At 44.0% G+C, this 17,253-nt stretch overlaps 1 protein-coding gene across 3 annotated transcripts in view; it reads left to right on the forward strand.

Annotated features, from left to right (window-relative positions):
• Positions 1-3,031: 3,031 nt before the first annotated feature.
• The window catches only part of PAPSS2 (3'-phosphoadenosine 5'-phosphosulfate synthase 2), a 106,305-nt gene continuing 92,083 nt past the window's right edge, over positions 3,032-17,253 (forward strand). For 2 of the 3 annotated variants that reach the window (XM_069567925.1, XM_069567926.1), the window contains exon 1: positions 3,038-3,386. In XM_069567925.1, coding sequence (XP_069424026.1) covers positions 3,360-3,386 — 27 coding nt within the window. In that variant the 5' untranslated portion in view covers positions 3,038-3,359. Of the gene's footprint in view, positions 3,387-17,253 lie in introns of all 3 variants that reach the window. The other variant, XM_069567927.1, reaches the window with a different exon arrangement.

The following is a 17,253-nucleotide window of genomic DNA, read 5'->3' on the forward strand; positions in this document are numbered from 1 at the left end:
TGGTGGGCTGCAGTCCATGGGGTCGCTAAGAGTCAGACACGACTGAATGACTTCACTTTAACTTTTCACTTTCATGCATTGGAGAAGGAAATGGCAACCCACTCCAGTGTTCTTGCCTGGAGAATCCCAGGGACGGGGGAGCCTGGTGGGCTGCCATCTGTGGGGTCGCACAGAGTCGGACATGACTGAAGAGACTTAGCGGCACAGTGTGTTGGAGAATCTGTGGCATAAACGTCTCACTTTGTAAATGTGTTTCCCCTTGTTTATTTGGGGAAGTTGACTCCATTGTTTTTAAACAATGAAAAGCCCAAGTAGAAATTACCACCTCATTAAGTTAGTTATTAAAGCCAAGCCAATTTCTGGAAGGGAAAAAACAAGAAAAGACAATAAGAAGAAAAGCTTAATACCGTCATGCAAATGTTGCGACCAGCATCAAGGATTTTAAATTGATACCAGCAGGCCACAGAGTCTTACAGCGGAATCTCACAGGCAACATTACTGAGAAACTTACGGAGACTGTGTCCAGATGACCAGACAGATCTCAACCCTGCCTTCCTTCCCTGAATGAGTCTTCTCCAGTTCTGATGTGCTAGAGTCACAGATTTCAAAACTTCAGTGCTAGCTGCTCATATCTTTGCGAAGGAGTGTCCTCTCCCAGAAGAAAGAGCATAGTAAGATGAAAAAGAATTCCAAACATCACCGTTAAAAGAAAGACCTTGGAAAAATAAGGAATGATTATTTTACTTTTCAATGGGTTGCCAGGCTGAATTACAACTATACTGATGATCTATGAAGTTAAAGGGTCTTAATGCAGTTTGGGTCCAAGGGAGCTGAGGCATCCTATTTCCACAAGTCTTTGGAAGCAGTGAAAGAATATCTGTTCTGAAGTACTCTGTTTGAGAATTAAATAAATCTAAAACAAGATAAAACAGTCCAGTTTATAATTATCATAGGGGCTTTGAAATGACGGACCTGGAGGCTGAGTGATTCACTGCATCTGGGGTGCCAGCTGACCTGGGCTTGAGACTGAACACTGCCCCTAACTGTGAACAGTCAGTTTACCTTCCTCTCTCAGCACCACATGGCGCATCTGTGAAATACACGGAGAGGGAAACTGGACAGCTGATCTCAAAACCTCCCCCAGGTCTAAACAATCATATATTCCTTTTCCAGGAAGTTACCCTTACAGTTAAACTTGACTTCCTTCTGTTTCGGCTTGAAAAAAAAAAATTATTTACTTATTGGCTGTGCTGGGTTTCCGCTGCTGCGCAGGCTTTCTCTAGCTGTAGCGAGCAGGAGATATTCCCTAGTTGCGGTGCCAGGGCTTCTCAATGCAGTGGCGTCTCTTGTTGCAGAACACAGGCTCTAGAGCCCATGGGCTTTAGCTCTAGAGAGTGGCCTCAGTAGTCACGGTGCACAGGCTTAGTTGCCCCTCAGCACATGGAATCTCCCCAGACTATGGATTGAACCCGTGTCCCCCGCATTGGCAGGTGGATTCTTATCCATTGGACCACCATGGAAGTGCTGTTTCAGCTTTTAAAGACATAATATGAAATAAACCAAACATGAAAATTGCTATTTCTCTATCCAAACTTAGTTTTCTCTTAGGGCAGGATCTGGCAGGGTTCCAAATACAGTTGGAACTGATACCAAAGGATTTTTTCAATAAAATTCGAATGAGATGTTACAATTTAAACCCCATAAAATCAAAACATGCTAGTTCATGTGCAGAACGGAAACTCAAACCCAGCATTTGCCCTCCAGTTGCTCACAGTTGAAGGGAGTGGTGGCCGCTTACTCTAAATGAGTAAGAAAATAAATATACTGATACTTCAAGACTGGACAAACATATGAGTTCCCATTTAGGTTTCTGACTCCTGATTTATTTTCCCACTTTCCATGGAGAAGGGCGGTCAACTCAGATCTTCAGTGTCTGCTGGAAAGCTGGCAGTCTTCCAGAACTACAATTGGATATGAAAGTGAAGTTCCAGTCCTCACCTCCTTAGGCCTTCACTTCAGCCTTTTCACAGAAGGAAGACCAAAGTTGGAATGGGCAGTGTGGCCCTTGTACGTCTTCATGGTGCCTTTGTTCCTGAAGTCCCATTGATCTGTTTGTCACTTTGTGCACAGAATTAAGGTACAAAGGGCTGGCCTTGGGACTGCCCTCAAGGTGTTATCCCTAACCATAGCTTCTCCTTCCTTCCCTTTGATTGTCCCAGATATTTGAGTTAAAAGAGCTGCCCTCTGATAAAACTTTAAAGCCCTAGGATGTAGTCCATAAACCAAGACAACTGGGCCTTCTCATACTTTTCCTCCTCTGGGCCCTTCCTGGTTGCTGACCACAGGGAAGTACTATAGAAAAGGTTTGGAACATGGATTGAAACAAGCCGCTGGGCTACCTTTTACCATTTTCAGGGTCTGGACTTGCTTACTCAACTTGGTGAATAGGAGCAGCGCTTCAGCCCGCCCATCTGCAGCAGGAGGAAAATATTGTAGGCTCCAAAGGAGTGATTGCATGTAGACCCCTTAGTCCCAGGCCTGGCGCCGAAAATGCAGGCCGGCCTTGCCCATCGACACTTCTTCATCAGCCTCATCGATGATGATGCTGGTGCAGGAAGACCTAACAGTGGAGGCCGACCTGGGCCTGGGCCTCAGTCCCCTCACTTGGAATACCATCTTGAGAAAGTCTGAAAGCCTCCACTGCTTCACGGGAGAAGGCAGGATTCGATGCCTGGGGCGAGGGGTGCAGGCGGCTTAAGGCAAAGGTCAGCGGAGCGCAGAGTGAGAACCAGAAAATGTTAGCCCTCGCTGTGATCACTGCCCAGGAAGACGAGCTGGGGCCGCGGCGCCCACGGAGGACCCTGACGACCAGCTCGGCGGTTTCCAGCAGGTCCCAGAGGCAGGACGCCTTCCTTGAGAGGCGCACGGCTGGGGTGAGAGGTGAGGGGACGCTCAGGCACCCGCTGGGAGTGGGAACTGGGAGACGCGGACTTGACCTCCGACTACGCGCGGGGCGTGTCTGTCCGCGCCTGCGGCTGCAAGGTCCTGCCTCCAAGCGCGGCGGGCCCAGCGGAGCCGCTCCCGGGAGTCGGGGGCCGGGCCCGGGACCCCGCCCAGGCGGCGGCGGGTACCCTGGGCTGGGCGCTGCTGGCGGGGCCGACGGGGCGGAGAGGAGCGCGGCGGGAGGAGCGGGAGGAGGGGGCCGGTCAAGGGAAGTGCGACGTGTCTGCGGAGCCTTTTTATACCTCCTTCCCCGGGAGTCCGGCAGCCGCCGCCGCCGCCGCGCGAGCGTCCTAGCGCCTCCGCTCCAGGGCTGGGCTCGAGTTCCAGCGCGCCGGGCACCGCCGTAGCCAGCCAGCATGTCCGAGGTCAAGAAGCAGAAGACGGTAGGCTGCTTCGCCTGCCGCCCTCCTCGGCTCTCGGCCCCCGACGCTCGGATCCCATCCTCCCCGGGAGGAGGCGAGCAGCCCGGGCGCGGAGGCTGGGGAGGAGGCAGGGGCTGGAGGGAGGCGGGCGGGAGAGGCGCCGCCGGGATTCCCGGGGCAGCCCCCGCGGGGCAGTCCCTCCCCGCCCCGCGCCGCGGGGAGCCTGCGCCCGGCCGGGCTAGACCTCCGGAGCCGGAGCATGGGCCCCCCGTCCAGACAGGTCCAGAGATGGGAAATTTCCTCTCTTCCCCCGAGAACTTTTTCTGGACCCGTCTTTTCTTCTGAATGGACTCCGCACGGGTCCAAGCGCTGGGGGCTGAGGGCCTGAGGGGACCCCGGTCCTGCCAGGTCTGGACGCTGGCGACACTCAGGGACAGTCACTGGGGTTTTGTCCACGGGACCTCCTCGGAGCAGACTTGAGTGACAGACGTTCATAAAGGGAAAACTACGGCTGTCTAGACGCGGGAGGGAAATTGCCTTTCTACACACGGGCAGGGTTCTAGCTCCTTGTTGGGATAGGATGGCACCTTAAGTTCAGCCATGGGGTGGGGTGGCACGGGGGGCTCCTCAGCCTGGGGGAGTGAAATGAGCGGACTGTTTTGAGGCGGTTCAATTTTATCCACAATGAATCCAGGTCACCCCCATTTGTAGGAAATAGACGGTTGATGAAAAGTTCCATTCCCACTTAGTGACAGGGGCTCCTGTAAATTCTGCATCCTTAAAAATGGCAGTGATGATCAGAGACTCTTTTAAAGCTGGAAAGAACCTCGTATAGACAGCATTGGGGCCACACCAGGGGTGGTGTGCAAGCCAGCCTCTGATGGCTGAACACTCATCTTTTTTTAACTACCAGACTGAAAACCTCAGGTGATTATGGAGGTCAGGGAAAGGGCTGACCTCTCTCAAACAGATTTGTGCTTGGCACATAGTAGGTGGTCAATAAATGTTTTATTACTTATACTTATCACTGAAATCTCTTTCAGGTGTTTTTGTGGCAGAAGAGATGAAAAAACGTAAATTGGGGAAGGGGAGTGGAGGGGGCACACAGGGGCTAGGAGTGTGGGCTTGAGCAGCAAGGGAAAGGAGATGGGGGCTCTGTGGTTTCAGGGACCACACGGCCCTCAGGAAGGTCCAGGAGGAAGGAGGTATCTATTTGAGACGTGAGAATGGTCAGGATTCTGTTGCCCTTTATAGGAGCGATTTTTAAAGTGGGGAGTCTCTTGGTATTATATTTGAAAACACTGAAGTGCAAATCACTTGTGTTTTATTCCTATTTAATTGTATTAATTTCTGTGCCATTCTAAATGGTGTCTTCTAAGCGACAAGCTGCTGAGGCACTTAGTAGCTTTTTATATCAGTGAGGTTTCAATTATTACCTCCAGCATCAAGAATTCCTTCCAAATGAGATTGCTTTCATAAGCATCAGTAATGAAGGGGCAAGCGGTCTCTCCCTTTCTTGCCTCCAGTCAGCAAGAGCCTGTGACGTGAAAGGCTTGAAAACAGGGGCTTTACACACAAATCATGGCAACTGCACGGACAGAGAGAGTGAGAAACTTGAGGACCAGAAGATTTTATTTTTGTATTTACTCATTTCACTTCAGTTCAGTTCAGTCGCTCAGTCGTGTCCGACTCTGTGTGACCCCATGAATCGCAGCACGCCAGGCCTCCCTGTCCATCACTAGCTCCCGGAGTTCACTCAGATTCACCTCCGTCGAGTCCGTGATGCCATCCAGCCATCTCATCCTCTGTCATCCCCTGCTCCTCCTGCCCCCAATCCCTCCCAGCATCAGAGTCTTTTCCAATGAGCCAACTCTTCGCATGAGGAGGCCAAAGTACTGGAGTTTCAGTTTTAGCATCATTCCTTCCAGAGAAATCCCAGGGTTGATCTCCTTCAGAATGGACTGGTTGGGTCTCCTTGGAGTCCAAGGGACTCTCAAGAGTCTTCTCCAACACCGCAGTTCAAAAGCATCAATTCTTTCACGCTCAGCCTTCTTCACAGTCCAACTCTCACATCCATACACTACCACAGGAGAAACCATAGCCTTGACTAGACGGACCTTAGTCGGCAAAGTAATGTCTCTGCTTTTGAATATACTATCTAGGTTGGTCATAACTTTTCTTCCAAGGAGTAAGCGTCTTTTAATTTCATGGCTGCAATCACCATCTGCAGTGATTTGGGAGCCCCCAAAAATAAAGTCTGACACTGTTTCCACTGTTTCCCCATCTATTTCCCATGAAGTGATGGGACCTGGTGCCATGATCTTCGTTTTCTGAATGTTGAGCTTTAAGCTAACTTCTTCACTTTCCACTTTCACTTTCATCAAGAGGCTTTTAGAACCCTCTATTTTTTTAATTTGAGGTGTGTGTGTGTTCTGCATAGGATTAAATTAATAGCACGACTTGGGAACTTTTATATAGCTGACATGATTATAATGCAGGGGACCAGTACAAGTCCCCCAAAGTGCCAGATAGATACTATTGGGTAAAACGAGGCAGCTGTAAATGCAGCTGAAATCTCTCAAGCTTTAAATGTTAACGCAAACTGTGTTTTGAAACTTTGCAGGCCAAAACAAAATCTGCCCACATGTGCGACCTCTGAACTAATCAATTATTTGAAAAATGAGTCTTGCTGTCCTAGGAAGCTTTCCTGGAAGTGAGTCTGTGATCTGAGTTTCTGATCTTTTTCAGAAACTCACAGAAATCATTGCCTATTTTCTATATTGTCAACTGAGGATGTCAATTCACACCCCAGTGACTGCAGTCACTCTAAATATTTGTTGAGCCCCTACTGTGTGCCAGACAGTCTACTAGGACAAACGCATTGTCCCCGGATATATATATATATATATATATATATATATTTTTTTTTTTTTTTTTTGGCCTCACTCTCTGGATGAATATAGCCTTTCAGTTCAGACCACTCTAAGAAGAGTAAGTACTTGTGGTTTAAATGTGAGAATGTAAGATGATTTTCTCACAAACTTGAAAAACTAAAAAAGGAAAAGTTCTGTTATGAAGGAAGGTAGTACTTTCCTGCTGTGTTAGGCATCTTTACCATGGAAACCAAAGACAGCTAGGTGTCACAGCCCTCCCCGCTACCCTTGACTTCCCTCCAAACTTGGCCACCTCCCATCCCCTCGACACACACATCGATCCCAGGAGAAGGAAGGAGGCAGACAGCAGGGTCCTTTCTTCTTGAAGCATTTAGCATTTTTCAAGGTCCACAGACAATGTTATTATGTCCTGGAGACAACCAATCTGAAAACTCTGAGAAAGTCAACTGAGATATTAAAGCATTTCCTAAAGGGTCAAAGAAGCCAGTGTTTGGGAGGGAGTGAAGAGCTATTGAAAAGTTAAAACTCCCCATAAATGTAAGCCATTATTCATCTTTTATTATTTTAAAGATTCTGTACAATATCACATTATTTTCCTGGAAGTGGCTACTTTTAAAGCTATTTGAAGATACTGTGTGAGGCAAGGCATGAATTTCCAACTGGAAGGAAGGAGAAACAAGTACTTCCTAGAGGCCAGGCCCTTTGCCTCATCCTTATAGCAGCCTTTACCCAGAAAATGGAGCCTCACCTCTAGGAGAGGAGAAATGCCAGCAGCAGTTCAGGATTTAAATTCAAGTTTGTCCAGGGGCTTCAACAGTGATCCAGTGGTTAAGACTCCAAGCTTGCATTGCAAGGGGCACATGTTTGATCCCTGGTTGGGGAACTAAATTCCAGTTTGTCCAACTGTGAAGTTCCTGTTCCTTTAGTCCCTCTATTTCTCAGGCCCATACATTTTCTCATCCATAATGACTTGCAATTGCTGTGAGGAGTAAATAGCCCCTAAACACTGTCTCACTCAGTCCTAGACCCATATGCAGTCGCTACTGTTACTATTTTTTATTATACTATATTGTCTTGGTTTGCCCAGCAAGGAGAAGAATGTACAGGTCAGACCATTCCAAAGGCTCAGTAAATGACAACCATCAGAATATCTAATGACAGCAAACAAATACAGAAGTAGAGAGGTGATGACTTGAATTCTAATTGTAAAAACTGAATAGAAGATAAAGGTCAATAATTAGTGCAGGCTTACCAGAGAAACCCAAATAATCAGCAAGATTTTGTCAACAACCTTGGCCAAGAAAGGCAATCTATATATAAGTAAATATTATACCAACTTCTCTCCACCCTTCCTGCACCTTCAGCTATTTCCAGATTTATCTTACAATTAATGCTGTCCGATTCATGCTGTTATTCCACGATCATCTCTTTGGACTTTTGCCGTTAAAGATAAATGTAGCTAACTATGAGTTTTGTATCTCTGAGATAGTTATCTTTATCTTTCAGCCCTTTGTCTTCCTGTTAGTGTACGTGGTTATCTGGTTTGCCTAGGGGATAATTAGACTGAACTCAAACCTGGAAACCTGAGGGGATGAGAGTCCGAGAAAGGAATCAGTGATGTCAATCTTGGCCTTAGATTACTGTTTATTTCAAAACCTGTCACTAAATAATAATGGGCACTGTCTTTGTGTTTGGAAGTCTTCAGAAAACACAGAAAGGGAAAGTAAATAAACATACATGTAATGCCATTTCAACTAGTCTTTCATCACTTGGGTGCTTTGCTCCTGACAAGTGAAATGGCATGTTATCTCGGCAATCCTACATACAGCCTGGCACCGAGTAGGTGCTCAATAAATATTTTTTCATATTAGGCTATAAAATTGATTCATGGATGAATTTGCTTTTGGACATCTCTATTGTTAGATTTCTCCCAGCCCCTCTTATCTGTCTGCTCTCATGTGCTGGCTCATTTTTGCCTGGAAATCCATCAGTACCACTGAAAACTTACCTGCAGGGATTCTTGAGGCTGAGAGTGAATACCTCCAAACCCCACCCCAGAGGAGTTACTTTCGTTTCTGCCAGATGCCTGGTGACGCTACTACTCGGGCACTACTTTGGGATTCTCCAGGAAAGAATACTGGAGTGGGTTGCCCTGCCCTTCTCCAGGGGATCTTCCCAACTCTGGGGATCAAATCCACGTCCCCTGTATCTCCTGCAATGCAGGCAGATTCTTTACTCACTGAGCCACCTGGGAAGCCCCCTTTAACCTAAAGAAAGAAAGTGAAGTCACTCAGTCGTGTCCGACTCTTTGTGACCCTGTGGTCTGTAGCCCGCCAGGCTCCTCTGTCCATGGGATTCTCCAGGCAAGAATACTGGAGTGGGTTGCCATTTCCTTCTCCAGGGGATCTTCCAGGTACCATCTAAAGTTTTTTAGACCACCCAGGTGATGAGAGTTTGAGTTGCACTTTTACACACAGGGACCAACTTGTGCAGGCAAGTCCTCATGAACCACCTACCCCTTTTGTACCCCTTCAGTGTCAAGGCAGCCGTCCCTGCAGTCTCTTGGAGTGGGAAGTGACTTAATTCTGGTTCACTCTTATTTTTAGGGAGTGACTCTTAGGAACCTCAGCCTAGGGCAGACAGCAGCCTTTTCATTCTCCCCACTTGCGTATGTTCGAGGCTTTCTTGTCTCTTTCACCTCCGCTGCGAGGTTGTCAAAATCAGTGCAGATCTGCCCCTGGTAGGACAGAAGCCCCTTGTGCTTGCTTACATCTGAGGTTCTTGCTTTCCTGCAGATTTTGGCCAGGTGGTTCCTTACTATCTCATTGGCTATTTGATGTTTCTAATTAGGTTATTTTATATTATAACCTGAATTTTATTTTTTGATTTTTCTGAAGCCTTTATTGAATTTGTAACAGTATTGCTTCTGTTTTATGTGTTGGTCTTTTTGCCACAAGGCATATGAGATCTTAGCTCTCTAACCAGGGACTGAACCCACAGCCCCTGCATTGGAAGGGGAAGTTTTAACCGCTGGACTATTAGGGAAGTCCTCATAAACTGCATTTTAAATTTGTTTTTATGGAAAGATTGCATGGTTTAACCTAAAACCAGCATTGGTGGAAACAAAAATCTCTGCCTTTTCTCGATTCCTGATTATCATTAACTTATGATGTGTATATGGAGAGGGCAATGGCAACCCACTCCAGTACTCTTGCCTGGCAAATCCCATGGATGGAGGAGCCTGGTAGGCTGCAGTCCATGGGGTCACTAGGAGTCAGGGACGACTGAGCAACTTCACTTTCACTTTTCACTTTCATGCATTGGAGAAGGAAATGGCAATTCACTCCAGTATTGTTGCCTGGAGAGTCCCAGGGACGGGGGAGCCTGGTGGGCTGCCGTCTATGGGGTCGCACAGAGTCGGACACGACTGAAGCAACTTAGCAGCAGCAGGATGCGTATATCATACCTTTCCCTTATACCTATAACACTTATAAAAGGAGTACTTTCAGAACAAGTAACCTTAAGTTGGGTTGCTAGTCAGATGTATTTAATTGAATCCTTTTTTCCCCTACAAAGTGCTAAAGTCTGGGCTAGAGGGAGAGAGGGTTGGTGCTCACCTTATCTTAGAGTTTCTGCCTATATGGACATCCTTAGAGCTGTGCATTGTCCTGTCTCATCCTCAGCTGTTGGTCCAGCTCAAGGGCATTCCTGTCTGAAAGCCCCTTCAGTTCAACACCTCTCTTTGCTTCTCCCATGCTCTTGTGGGTACCCTGAGGTCACTACACTGCAACTCTTGGGGTATCTCGGTGAGGCTATCGAAGATATTTGATGTTGTCCCCTGACTTCCGGAAGGGAGAGAGCTGTGCTCCTACTCTGGTGTGACCACGCTGTGACTTGGAGCAGCTCTAGGGGCTGCTCGAGTCTATCCCTGTCCCCTCTCCCTAGGGGGTCTGTCCAAGATCAGAAGCACAACCAGTGCCCCCTCCTTTCAGAGTCCCCAGAGCTAGCTGACTCCTCTTCCCCCAAGCCCAGCGCCAGGCCCAGAACACCGCTCCCCTTCTCAGGCTCACACTGGCATCTGAGCTCCTTCTGCTTCTAATAAATATTAAACAGAGCTTTTCCAGAAAGGTTATTTAGCATTAACATTGGGTTCCTTACAAATGTGGTCTTCTTGTTCCTCTTTCGTGCCTTTTGATCATTAAATATGTCTTTTCAATTTAGAATAAATTGGCACACAAGATGGAAATATCTTTTTCTATCTGCAAAAGAACCATTGTATTAAAACCTGACCTCTAAGTTGCCTCTGATAATACATGGTGTGTAAACTGACTTTCATCAGTTGGCTGATGTGACGTCCTTTAAAATCTAATCAGAAGCTCTTTCTGCACTTTACTTTTACTCTTGAAGTGGATTTTGCCAGTACTGGTGTTGTGAAAACATGACTGCAGCGTAACCATGGCAAGCTCAATCTGTCTAGCACCAAATAAATTTTGGCCAAAAAAAAAAAAGTTACCTGTTATAAAACTTCCCTAAAATATATCAAATGCTAATAATGAAGAGTGATCATTTCTATGCTAGGTTAGTATTTGTTTTAAATATATAGTTAACATCTTTGTATGTTTTGTTATAAAAACACGGATTTTTATCTACCAAGCATCTATGTTCAGTCTAATAGTACAATTACTTTTTCTTTTCTTTTTAATGTGTGCCAAGTGTGGGCTCGAAAAATTATTTGCAGACTTTGTTTGGAGACTTAAACCACCTACAGTGAAGATTTTGTCTCCGTTACGTCATTCATCTATACCTTTCCCAAACACTTATTTGTGGGTAATTTGTCTTTTCTCAACTTATAGCAAAATAAGCAACTAAGATGTTGGTGATGATTTTTATTTTTATATATTTCCTACTGTTAAAAACCTGAATTAACTTTTTGGTCCTCTACTATAATCCCACTTTGTTTTCCTTCTAGGGCTCTGAAAACCTTTCTTTTTCTTTCCTGTCTGATCCTCACTTATGAATTTGTTCACTTCATTTACTCAACAGATATTTTTTAAATACCCACCTAGGACCTGTGCTTGCCATAATTTACCAGAGCTACCAAAGCCTTATATTCGTTAATTATAGTTTTTTAGATTGTTCAAATACTGTCTTTAAACTACTGTAAGCATAGCATTTACATTTTTCTAATTGCAACACCCCACCCACAAACTGTATATTCTTTCAACCTTCTGCCCAGTCAGTATTACAGTGGCCTTGAGCCAAAAGCAATAAAATTCTCAACTGATTTTTCATACATTAAAAAAAATATTTTTCTCCCCCAAATTAAAATTTTAAATTATTTACTTTTTATTCAAGTTGTTCCTACTTTAAAAATGTATTTTTTCCCCAAGACCCCTAGCATTTTCCTTCTGGGAGAAAAATGAAGAGCCCATCTTCAAGCCATACAGGTTGATACACAGAGCTTTGCTGAGGCACATGACTGTCTTCCTGGCCAGCTGGTGGTGATACCACCAATGAGCTGGAACTCTGCTCACATAACTACAGGCCTAGCACTTTTCTCTTTTTTTTGCATGCCCTTGAAAAGAGGCCCTACCCATTTTCTGTAGCTCTGTCTTTTCTTTTACATACTGGGAAATATTTTACATTAAAAAGAAAAAACAAAAACTTCAAGTTGGTTATCAGTGAATCACAGTTACACTTTAAATTAGCTTTAGCATCTTGTTCTGATATTCTGAAGATAGAAAGCATGGACCAGAGAGAAGTGTTTGAAAAAGGAAGGACTACCCTGTTGGTCCAGTGGTTAAGACTCCATGCTTCCGCTGCAGGGGACACAGGTTTGATCCCTAGTCAGGGAACCTAAGATCCCACATGCTGTGAGGCATGGCCAAAATGAATGAACACATAATTTTTTAAAAAGAGAAAAGAATGTAATTGACCGTTTTGGAATATGTTTGATGGTCCAGTCTGTTTCTCTTTAGAAAATTCAACTTATACCCTCTTAAACTCCTCAACCTCACTCACTCTTTCTTAAGCCTTCTCAAGCAGTTTAACCATTTTATCAAAAAAAAAGAGAAAAAAGATAGTAATGATTGCATAGTGTGCAATACAGATAAATTTATATGAGGCAAATTTGAGGCAAAGTCAGTTGTACATTGAATCCTCAGTTCTGGTTGTAGAATTTCCAGTTTTATCTCTTAATCCCTTCATTTCCATTGTTTCCTAAGTTCATGAAGTTGGTTACACATAACTATGTGGTCCAGCCAGCTAAATCTAACTAAATTGCTGAGTTCCAATATTCTTTTACTGAATAGTATGAGTAAGTACAGCTGTTGGGCCCTTGTGCCGCTAATACAACAATGCTTTAAGTAGTTACTAAAAAAAAAAACAATTAAAAAACTTGCATTCCTCTATTGTGTTTAAATTCACCATGCACCTGACAACTAATGAAACATAGATATTAAAATTCTCTCTCTGGGATTTGCATATTTACCAGGAGTTTCGATTTTTAGAACATGTTTTGTTAGAAAATTCTTGCTCTGCTGTGACTTAGCTCTGCATCGAGCCCTTATGATGTGGGAGGCTTTGCCTCTGCATTAACTCACGTAGTCCTCACGGTCTCCTGAAGGAAGTTGGTGAGCAAATAGTCAGGAGGGAACTCATTTAACTGAAATAAGGCTTTAGAGAGTTCCCCACAGGAGAAGCTAAAATCGTATTAGCTGCTCTGTGGTTAAGAAGTTGTTTATTTCATAGAGGGAATGAGACAAACGCCAAGAAGCAAACGCAGTAGGATTAGGCAACTAGTAATATACTACTGTTTCATTTGTAAAATATTTTGGCAGCTGCCTACAGCTAATATCTCAAGATAGTAATAATGAATTCTATTAAGAGACATTCCCCAGCACTTCTGTAAAAAGAGGAAATGGCACATGTGTGCAAACACATGTTACCCTTGCTGTCACAGACGCTTCTTTTCTTATGGTGACATAAAGCGAATAATTGGAAAGTAAATTTTCTTTGTGCTCAGACTCAACAAGTAGGGGTAATAGTTTTTATTGCCTAGTTTTACCACTGGGTCAGTATTCAACAAATGTGAACGGAATGATTTGTTTCCACTAAAGCTCCTAATACCTGAGCCAAGTTGTAACTGTGATTTGTCGATGATAAAAGGAAACCAGGCCGCCCGTGTGTTTTTCACAAAATAAAAATTTGACTTAGCTGGAAGTCAAGGCTTAAGGATGTTGGCAAACCGGATAATGCTTCCGTTTTCACTGGGGACCAATAAGGAGTGCCTGGAAATTGTGAGATCGTGAGTGACAGTTTCCAAGATGTTTGGAAGAAGTGTTTTGGGGAGTTTGTCTCATTCTGTCATCATCGGTTGGAAAAGTTTAAGATTTCAGCAATCCTGAGCCATAGCCTTAGGGACCGCTTCTAGGAGGGCCTGGATTCTGATTGTCAGAAGACCATTGTGTTAAGAGGCCAGGGCCCATGCTCACAGGGAAGAGAGTGGCATTGGCTGCCCGTGATTGTAGGGGCTGAGATGGAAGCCCTTTAGTAGAGAGAGTTTACCTCATTTAAAGGAGAAGGAAATGGCAACCCACTCCCCTATTCTTGCCTGGAGAATTCTATTGACAGAGGAGCCTAGTGGGGAGATTGCAAAAGAGTCAGACACGACTTGGCGACTTTATTTAAAGGGGACTCCCAGGTGGCTCAGTGGTAAAGAAACCGCCTGCCAAACAGGAGACTGGGGTTCAGTCCCTGGCTTGGGAAGATCCCCTGGAGAAGGAAATGGTAACCCATTCCACTATTCTTGCCTGGGAAATCCCATGGACAGAGGAGCCCAGTGGGCTTACAGCCATGGGGTCTCAAAAGAGTTGGAGACAACTTAGTGACTAAACAACCTTGTTTAAATAACAGGAGTGGTAGTGACAACATAGAAATTAAACCACAAAATCCATTGCTTCACAGTGTGAAACACCTTGGATGCAAAATTCTGTCTAAAGGATGTGTTGTCTCTGCTTAGCTATTCAGTGAATGGAAAAATCCGGTCATAATGAACACCTGGTTTCTTTTATTTTCTTCTCAGTGTTAAGGCTCTGGTTTAAAAAGTCCTTTACACTTCACGCTATGATATGTATTCCTTTTATTTTATGTTCACTCAAATCTCCATTTGATTGACAACAACATGAACGTCCTAAAAAGATAAAACTTCAGAGATTTCCCTTTATACAAGCATTTTTCTTAGCTCTCAAATACACCAAACATTTTAAAGTCTCTTTGAAGAAAGAACAGAGAAGATGTGTTATCTCCCCTTTTCTTTTCATTTTTGAAATTATTTTCTTCAAAGTTAAAAATTTGAAAGTGTCTTATATTGGAATATAGCCAACTAATAATATCGTGATAGTTTCAGGTAGACAGCAAAGAGACTCAGCCATACATATACGTGTATCCATTCTCCCCCAAACTCTCCTCCCATCCAGGCTTCCGCGTAACATTGAGCAGAGTTCCCTGTGCTATGCAGTAGGACCTTATTGGTTATCCATTTAAAATAGAGCGGTATGTACATGTCCATCCCAAATTCCCTAACTATCCCTTCCTCCCATCCTTTTCCCCAGCAACCATAAATTCATTCTCTAAGTCTGTGAGTCTGTTTCATAGAGAAGTTCATTTGTATCATTTCTTTTTAGATCCTGTGTATAGGGGATGTCATAGCGATATTTCTTATTCTCTGACTTATTTCGCTCGACATGACACTCTCTAGGTCCGTCCACGTTGCTGCAGATGGCCTTATTTCACCCTTTTTAATGGCTGAATAATACTCCATTGTATGTGTGTACCGCGTCTTCTTTACCCAGTCCTCTGTCAATGGGCATTTGTGTTGCTTCTATGGCTTGGCTGTTGTAAACAGTGCTGCAATGAACATTGGGCTGCACGCATCCTTTCAGATCATGTTTTCTCTGGGTATATGCCTGGGAGTGGGATTGCAGGGTCATATGGTAGCTAGATCCCTCAAGGCTGAGGAAGGAAACTTGTTGGTCCAGCTAGGTTTCTAAATAGGAGGAGGGAATAAGCATTTATTCAGGGACTTTCGAGGCAGTCCCTCATGTCCTCCTCATAGTAACCTATGGAGTAGTTGATGTTTTTATCCCCATTTTATAGTTGAGAGCAGTAGAGCTTACTGATAGGAAATAACTTGCCTTAGGACGTACCAGTGCAAGTGTCAGGGCTGACTCCCTCCTAATTCTAATGCCCTGTTTTCAATCTTTCTTTTCTCTTTCATCTGTTAATGTAACAGATGTCAGGTACGCTACAATTGTCAAAATGAAGATTATTCTGATGATTGAAACACACATAAACTGTCTTTGTGGATGCAGATGAAGGCAGGGAAGAAACCGAGAAGATGAGGTGGTCGCTTTGAAAGTGACTTCTCGGGGGCTTTTTGGAATGTTGTGTGTAATCTTTAAAAGATGTGGATTTGAGCAAATGCTGTTAAGAGGCAATAAATGTTAGTCTGGAGGAGGCTCTGCAGCCATTTTTAGAATGGTAGTGTTTGGAACTGAACCCAGCGTTTCACCTCAATAATACAAAGCTTCAGTGTTCTAGTGGGTGAATGCATACACTCAGGAATAAGTGTCCTTAGAAATAATCACAGTGACTTACATGTAACTCTAGACCTGGCCTTGTTCATTATGTGGGAGCTGCACAGTTGAGCATTCATGAGTTACAAGTTCCCAAAGCCCCACAAGCTACGGGCCTGTTCTCTGGACGTACTAGAGGTTTCACTGACATTTCCCCAGCTCAGCACAGAAGTTTAATCTTTCATGGTTCAAGGGGCCTGTGTCATATACACAGCCTCATTACCAGAACAAATTGCAAAAGAATATGAAGAAAATACACCAAGGTAATGAAACACAGCCTTCAGCGGAACACTTACAGGGCTAGTATTTAGAAGGGCAGCTAAGACCTGTGCTGAACACTGTACTTGTGTGGTTCAGAGCATCTTCTGAAGGTAGTTACACATTTCTAGGGGACTCCACTTGATATGCGTTGTGTTTCCATGAGGGTAATTGCCACCTCCCAGAATTACTGCGAGGTTCCTCTGGGTATTCATGATACCTTTCTTTCATCATGCTCATCAAGGCTTTTTCATAAATTCTTTTTAATTATCCTAGCAGCTCTCTGGAATAGGTGGGTAAAAGTATTATAAATCTTTACTAAAATAAAGTGATGTTAAATATTCCCTAAGGCCTTCTTATGAGCCCATATAATAACAGAGATAACCCAAGTTTGCTGAGTTTAGTTGGCCTAGTACTTCATTTTGTCTCAGAACAGACAGACGCCCAGGGACACCTGAATGATATTTGGAATGAAGTCTTTCTTATTGGGACCAAGATAACTGTGTGCTGTGAAACACGATATGGCCTCATTTTCATTTTGAGAGCTGGTGCTGTGAACACTATAATAGAGGAATTAAGTGATTCAGCTAATTATACTCTGTTTTTTTTTTTTTAACATTCACCTGCAAAACTAGCATGTGATCCCTGAAATAGAGAAGGTTATACGGTAAAATTTTTCTACCTTTATTTTGATGTGATGTATGTGTTTATTTTAATGAGACTGGAAACTAAATCATTTCTTTGCTGCTGATTAATGTTGGATCACCTTCTTATTTCCATGAGACATAAAAATTTTGAAGTATGTCTACATGACAGCACCCTGCTTGGATCTGTGTGTAGCTGCTATAAAGTACAGAAAGAGTTATTACCTTAAGAAGCTGATACAGACAGGGGCTTGAGGAAAGTGAAGGACGCAAGAGTCAAGGAGATATCTAACTTGATCCCGTAGACCAGGAGTTAAGAAATTCAGTCCTGTGGCCAAATCCAGTCCAGACAATTTTGGTATAACCTGTAAGCTAAGAACGATTTTTAAAAAGTTCTGGGGAACTCATTGTCTGTCTCCTTTAATGATATCATTGAAAATATTGTTCATTAATTACA

Source organism: Ovis canadensis, chromosome 22 (genome assembly GCF_042477335.2).
Source record: "Ovis canadensis isolate MfBH-ARS-UI-01 breed Bighorn chromosome 22, ARS-UI_OviCan_v2, whole genome shotgun sequence".
NCBI classification, from domain to species: Eukaryota; Metazoa; Chordata; class Mammalia; order Artiodactyla; family Bovidae; genus Ovis; species Ovis canadensis.